Here is a 7,511-nt window from a genome sequence, read left to right on the forward strand (position 1 = left end):
TATTCCGTAAAATATCACCCCCCTCCCTCATGGTAGGTGGGTGTATTCCCATTGGGTTTACTTTGCACCATTTTGCTTTTCACACTCCCTCCCCTCCCCCCTAAAATTGTCCATAAACTTTCATGTGGCGTGTATTCATATTTTGTGGAGTACAGAGAAAAAAGGTTCCATTGTAACTTTGAACATTGCAGACAGCTGCATGGAGGCCATTTGCATCCTAACGTGATGGCCCATCACATAGGTCTATTAATTAAGTGCCTTTGAATTGAATTGTTGAACTACTCTCTTGTTTAATCTCAAATGTACACGTAACACGACATAGCAGGCACCTACCTAGGTATTTGAAAGTAGTGTTTTAACAAAGTGAAATCAAATTTAACTGTATCACATGTAATAATAGCTCTGATTGGGCCTTGACAGTATTCAACATTGCTGTGTGATATATTTAAGTTCCCTAAATATAATCATAAAAGGGGGGTAAACCACTTTGCAGTATAATGAATTGAATCAAACTTTGACACATAGAAAATTATGAATTCATAAAGTAGAAGCCAATTTAATCAAAGCAAGTCTATTTAACTCTGGTCTATGCAGAGAGCAGCTTTATGCCCCTTTTTTGGCTTTCCACATTTTGCACATGTTGGCTTTTTTCTCTTCTTCTTAGGTGGTGCTTCAGATGAAACTGTACTTGCTCGCAACTGGTCTTGCTCCTCACCTACAAAAAGCAAAATTTTCATTTTTTTAAATAAAATGCATATATGTATATTAAACACTCAGGTGTTATTTTTTTTGGTATGACCCTCTAAGCATAATCTTGTGCATGTCATTTGGTATGGTATATAGGTTTTTTTTATATATGGCCCTCTGTGCAAAGTCATAGGGCATCAATTAGCAGGGTTTGGGTCTTAAAAGGGTATCAAGTTTGATTTTCTTTATCCTGAAATAGAGAAAGGGCTTCAGAGCCTTTGCTGTACATACTTATTTTGAATTTTAAGGGAGCACCCTCTCCCCCCAGCTGGGTGCTAGCGTTTACATGTTCTTTAGTTGCTATAATTAGTTGGATATTCATGTTTCACCTGCAGGATACAGCTGTGTAGCTTGTCTTTTCTGTCTCTTTTTGTAGCTTTCAACAGCATCTGCTTTTTTCATCCTGTCCTTAAACTGTGAACTGAGTGAAGGTGGAACCTTTGCACTGTACCTGTCTACCACATTTGTAAGCTCTAACCTTGAGGTGTTGAAAAGTTTCCCCTTTATTTCTTGGACATAATCTATTAAAACACCAATGATGATCACAATGTCAATAAAAGAACTGTTACTGTACTACATGAACATGTGAAATTAAGGTACTACATATACAATAAAAACGAATGAAGGCAGGCATTAGACATTGTTACATGGATGACTGGAATGAAACTTCAAGTGACATATGAAATAACGCAGCTAGTAGAAAACATCCCTGTGTATTTGAAACTGGAAACATACCATAAGTTGGTGGCACTGTGACCTCACGGACAACCTCATCGCCCAGCTTAAATTTAGGATAGGTTACTTTTAAGTACTCCTCTCCATCAACAGATATCTTTGTTTGTCGTTGTACGTTCTCATTGAAGTGCAAAGAGGCCAAAATGTGCCTATTAATATGTAACGAAACACAATGACAACATGAAATTATAACTAAAATGGAAACAAAATAAAACCATGAATTCACACTGAGTTAAACTGATGAATTTTCCCAAGCAAAAACATTCATATAACAAACAGTATCAGGGCAGATGACAGTGACAAAACCTAGAGATAGAGCAACCAGACAATAGAAAACACATCTACAGTAAAAACTATGCCTCACTGGATAGCAATTTCTCTGTTAGATAGCATTACCCTTCCTTTGACCAGGGCCAGGGAATGCATGTGTCAATAGCAATTGTAACCATTTTGGTGTACTATACCTGCAAAAAGTCCCAAGCCAAGAAAAGCAAACCATCTTTGGATGCCAGTGGTTCAAGGTTGAGTGAAAGCCTTCAAGACAACTAGTCTGGGCATCAGCAGACAGTTTCTTAATGTCATTAACCAGACGCACATTAGTTAGGAGGCTGCTGAGTTTGTCGTAACCCTTAGTTCCTAAAAGAAGGTAAAAGATAATGCATGTTTAACCGTACAAAACTATTTGATTCAGGAAGTCCCTGTTCTTGTTGTTATTTTTTGAGTAAGGACCAAAACAATTCAATATCATTTTGAATTAATGCTATAATTCTGGATTACAATAATTTTTTGTGTACTATGGGTTTATCAATGGTAAATGCCTAGCTCCAAAACTATATTACTACCAAACAAGACTGACTATAATTCACCTATCTTGATCCATCTTCGATTTTCAATCTGATCATCATGAGCACATTTGTTGAACAGGGAAGATTCATGATTGTTGTGTTTATTGGCCACATGCTGCATGAATGACATCCACTTTGCTGCGATCAACTCTTCAAACCCCTGCTTTGTAGATGTGGCACACCAATACAAATGGTTACGTGCACCTTTGACCCAGTCAGCAATTTTTTCACAACCTTTCTCTTTCCCCAGTTTTGTCATTGCCTTTCCAATTGAGCGTGCCACATGCCAGATGTCAAAGAAGTGGGCACAACTTGTTTGGCATTCCCGTATCCATTTGGCAATTCCCCTGTGTCTGTCAGAAATGAAAACTTTAATGGAAACGCCAGCAGTTTGAAGATAAGAAAAGCAACGTTTTGCCCCTTCAAGCTCCATGGCAGTGCTGCTACCAGTTTCGTTTGCCTGCAGAGAGATTAAAAACTGATAATAATTTGTTCATAACTAAATGATAATTTGTCGTTAGCAAATAAAAAGGGATGAAAACTGACATGTAATAGACGATATTGCCAAATAAAAGCAAGTTGGGTTACATAGGAACACTTTGAAAAGTAAGTAAGAATTAGAAAAAGTCAGAAGATGAACTACATAAAAATATCAGACACTTCAACTTGCCACCCCCCCCCCCCCCTCCCCCCCAAAAAACTACAGTGTTAAATTTTTACTTCCTTGACATTTGATTTTCTGGAATCCACTGTCATGGTGATGATTGGTCAATTTCATCTAAAGCAACAATATCTTTACATAGCTAGTCATTTAATTTAAATATTTAACTGTTTGGACTTGCTACCTGCAGAATTTCAAAATGCACAATTTTGAGAAGGGTGTTAGAGAACATTGAGTAGGCTCCAAATTTAGCACTGTGGCCCATTGAATCGAAACGCCCGTCTCCACTCCACACAACATCTTTCAGTTCCTTAAGTTTAGAAATGAGGCCTGCTTGGTACTGTTCCCAATAGCTAATCACAGCTGGAAATAGAAAGCTCCTTTGATGGTAAAAAAATGTTCTCGCAGAGAAAGCTGACAAGCCCATGTGCTTGAACACCAGTAACACTTTGCTGATAGATGCTCCAGCCATCAGTATAGAAAAACTTAACAATATGTTTCCAAGGGGATGTTTTCCTCCAAGGGTCATGGGCTGGGATTTCCACACAAAGGCATCATCGCCACAATGTTGACATTGCTGACTTGCAATCACCATGGTTCCCCTCTGTTTCATGGTTACTCTTGGACCACTTGTTCTACATTTAAAGCAAAACAGAGAAAACAGTCCCAAAAGCTGGGTGAAGAACACAATAAACTTAGGCTCATCTTGTGCTGGAGTTCCCTGGTCAACCCTGAATGAAAATTTAAAGATGATAAGTTTTACTAGCTTTTCTTACCTATGTATATTTACATTCTGAAGCATGACCACAAGTTCACATTCAAAGCATGCACATAATTTACGTTATGGTATTTGCTGTTTCATCTTCTTCTCTTTCATCTTCACTTTGTGAGCTGAATGCCTCCGAACTCTCCTCCTGCTGGAACCATTCAATGCCCTCTTCATCATCATCCTGAGGTTCACTGTCAGATGATTCGGCATCCTCCTTTTCTTCTTTGATTTCTTCAGGGTTATCTTCTCTTGTTAGGTCCTTTGGATCATCATTCTAACAACCCAAAGATTAATTAAATAAGGGACTACAAAATTATGACTCCTTAGCACAGTCCACTACTTGAGGTAGATCCCATTTTACAACCGAAAACACATATATACATAATTTGGCAAGTGATCAGTGCAGTAAGTTGGAGGTCTCACAGCTCGTGTGTTCCCCTGACAAAAAGCTTGTTACATACATGTATTCTCCATGAACAAGAAAACAAACTTAAAGTTACATGCATGCAGTCACATCACAAGATAGTGGATTGAGCCTACCTGTTGAACCAGAAGTTGATTACATTTTTCTTTTAGTTTCTCAAGTTTCTTCTGGAGCCGGCTGTGTTTCTTCCGAAGGGACTTGAGCTTCTTTGCCCTGCCAGAACACTTTGTGCAGGGTACTTTTCTTTTATTTGAAGTCGAAGAGCTAGTCTGAAAACCAGACCCTGATGGCGTGGGTTGCGTTGAGGCTATGGAGCCTGGTCTTACAATAGATAAGCTTGAAAAAGCCGTTTCAGCTTCTCTATCTTGTGCTTCAGTAGAAACTGACACAGGAGTGACATCAACATCAAAACACACGGAACTGGAGCCAGGAGTCTCAATGCCAGCTGGGCCACCTGAACTTGTATCTGGTCTAGCATACTCAGTCATAGCTGGTTCAGTAGTGCTGGTACATGGAGTTTCAGTAATAGGGAGAATCTTTCTCCGTTTTACTGAAGTAGCACCATCACTTCCAAAAAGTGCATCTCTTTTGATCTGAAAAATTATGTTGACCAAAGACGACATTGAATCACTTAATGTGCCCTTTCAACATATCAGCCGCAAATGAAAGACAAGCATCTAGTTAATTATTGTAAAATAACTTAAAATCCGTATGATTCAGTTATACTGCATTTTGTCCAATATATTTTGTTGGCATATTGTACCATTTGGATTTTAAAAGATCGAGTGTTACTTCCGGTGTATTTGATAATTATTCATACGTATCGAAAGCTTCAAAGAGTTCCACGGCAAACATTATGCAAATAAGTGGGCCTGTTATTCTGCAGACAAGCCAAATACGGCATTCTAGTCAGCAAAGAAAGCATTCATCTTTTTCACATGTTCGCATCACATAATAGTATTCCTTCCGCTATTAACCAACCGGAAGCGTCAACAGTGCGTCCAGCAAAAGGGATCGAAGTTGTTGACCCGTTCACAATAAAACAATAAAAAGAGAACCTTACAAACGAAACAAATCGCGCAGGAAAGGTCACAATTGGCTTTTCAGGAAATTAATGGATAACTTACGCCGATGTGATTTCATAACAACTACAACTGTAGGCCGAGGGCCTGCATTTAGCTTAGGTATCTTATAGCATGAGATTACTGTTGTCTACTCACCATTCGGCGCTTTCGCGAGGTCAAGGGAGACGTGTATGGCACAACTGTATCTTTGGAAGGAATAGATCCAAGAATGAAACGCCGTTTTTGGTTTACAGGATTTCCGCTCGCGTCGAAAGCAGCAATGCTCTTAGAATGAAAGCACGTTTCATCGAAATGCGCCGAACACAGTGCTGAAGATTTTGTCGAGACGAAATCTTTCCTGTGAATTCGGACAAACCGAGCCCACTTCTGCCGTAAAGTTTCGTCCTTCGGAAAATAATGCATAGTAATTCCCGGCGTGCCGGTCTTGTTAGCGCAATTTACAGCGCCGGGGCCGCCAGCAGCACAATACGTTTTACCAGGACGTCTTTTTTTAGTCTCTGCCATGATACTTCCACCACCGATCGTGTCTTCTGCGCGACTAATGACGTCACATCCTTGTAATGCGATCGTTTTGGCCGAGCGGAAAATTGAGACACTATCCGAGCGCCAAATTCGAACTTCGCGCCCCGAAAAAAAAACCTTAAAGAAGGTTGTATTCACCAAAAATTACATTTTTGTACTAAGAAACTGCTAAAGTATCATATCCAGTAAAAAATTTTTTTACTTCATATGCACTTTAATAATATGGGCACATGTCACAGTGATAAATGTAACTCAATTGCAGTTCAAATTTTTTAATTCTGTATGTTACATAATATAATATGGCTCACTGCTGCCCATATCCCAGGCTCCTCTAATTGTAGAGCTGACAAAGAATCTAGAGATTTTCACTCTGAGGATACTGAATGGATGATTGACCCCACACTACTGGGCAAAGCACTGGATGCACTTAATTTCAAACCAGATATTGATCTATTTGCATCCCGGCTTAACAGACAGTTTCCTATATACTGCTCTTTCAAACCAGACCCAGATACATCTTACATTGATGCATTTACTTTCTCATGGTCTGATAAACACTTTTATTGTTTTCCACCATTTAGTTGTGTCCTTCGAGTGCTTCAAAAAATCATTCCAGAACAAAGCAGTCGGGGTGGTGCTAGTTCCAATGTGGCCAACACAATCATGGTACCCAATTATGACATCCCTTCTTGTCCTTCCACCAATCACCCTTCCACCATCCAAGAATCTTCTGAGTCTTCCTGCATTTCCAGAGGCAATCCATCCACTGCACAGAAAAATGAGTCTCCTCATCCGTCTACTGTCAGGCAACAACTCGAGGATCTAGGCTTCACATCCAGATCTATTGCTGCGATTGTTGCATCCTGGCGTGATGGGACGACGTCACAATATCAGACCTACCTCCAGAAGTGGCTGGAATTTTGTAAACAAAAACACTACGATGTCTTGTCACCACCCCTACCCCTGACCTTGGATTTTTTGTCTATGCTGTACGAGAGGGGTTTATCTTACAGCGCTATCAATACGGCTAGAAGTGTGTTGTCATCAGTTTTACAACTCGACATCAATTCCTCTATTCCATTTGGACAATTACCTATTGTCTGACGGTTTATGAAAGGAATGTTTGAGCTTCGTCCTGCGCTACCTCGATACAAATCGATCTGGGACTTGAATATTGTATTTAATTATTTTCGTGGAAGACCTGCAGCCCCAGAACTCAGCTTAAAGGAACTCACATTAAAGCTGACATTTCTTCTGAGACTCCTCAGTGGACAGAGATGTCAGACAATCAAGTACTTAAACACTGACAACATGGAGCTGACAATTGATAAATGCATTTTCCAGATTACAGACAAAGTGAAACAAACTCTTATAGGGACCCATATTCCACCCCACAAGCCCTATGACCCTGAGTTTAATTTTGGACAAGAGATTTTAAGGACATTGGCGCAGAAATCATAGATTTTCACGGATTTGGTGTAGTTGTTATCCTTTCACTTCCTCTAGTTATGTGTATTCACAAGAGTTACGCATATTTTATATTTGGCATTGATGAAGACATTGCAGGCACTTTAGTGTCCCTCAGTTTAGAATTTACGTCCTCGGTTTTCCACTTTTTCTACAACGTAGAAATTTCAAAGGACTTTGTGGTCCTTGGAAGAGAGTTTCTTCACAGATCAGTGCTCGCACAACAATTTTCTTGTTACCTTGAAATTAACATCAC

The 7,511-nt window shown here is 39.6% G+C and overlaps 1 protein-coding gene across 1 annotated transcript; it reads right to left on the minus strand.

Annotated features, from left to right (window-relative positions):
- Positions 1 to 571: 571 nt before the first annotated feature.
- Positions 572 to 5,770, minus strand: LOC138033326 (uncharacterized). The gene is made up of 9 exons (XM_068881078.1): positions 5,402 to 5,770; positions 4,298 to 4,774; positions 3,829 to 4,031; positions 3,173 to 3,719; positions 2,349 to 2,787; positions 1,947 to 2,118; positions 1,483 to 1,631; positions 1,077 to 1,268; positions 572 to 715 (listed from the first exon to the last, which is right to left on the minus strand). Exons 1-9 carry the CDS (start codon positions 5,768 to 5,770, stop codon positions 576 to 578), a joined length of 2,688 nt encoding a protein of 895 aa, XP_068737179.1. The 3' UTR covers positions 572 to 575.
- Between the last annotated feature and the right edge of the window lie 1,741 nt (positions 5,771 to 7,511).

Source organism: Montipora capricornis, chromosome 14 (genome assembly GCF_036669925.1).
Source record: "Montipora capricornis isolate CH-2021 chromosome 14, ASM3666992v2, whole genome shotgun sequence".
Lineage (NCBI taxonomy): Eukaryota > Metazoa > Cnidaria > Anthozoa > Scleractinia > Acroporidae > Montipora > Montipora capricornis.

Bases quoted from the DNA above. Each gene is read 5' to 3' on its own strand.
- LOC138033326 (XM_068881078.1), bottom strand. From the start codon at position 5,770: ATGGCAGAGACTAAAAAAAGACGTCCTGGTAAAACGTATTGTGCTGCT. The intron at 2,119-2,348 runs GTGAATTATAGT...ACCTTCTTTTAG, and splicing joins TCGAAGATGGATCAAGATAG to GAACTAAGGGTTACGACAAA. The intron at 1,632-1,946 runs GTATAGTACACC...ACATATTAATAG, and splicing joins TGGCTTGGGACTTTTTGCAG to GCACATTTTGGCCTCTTTGC.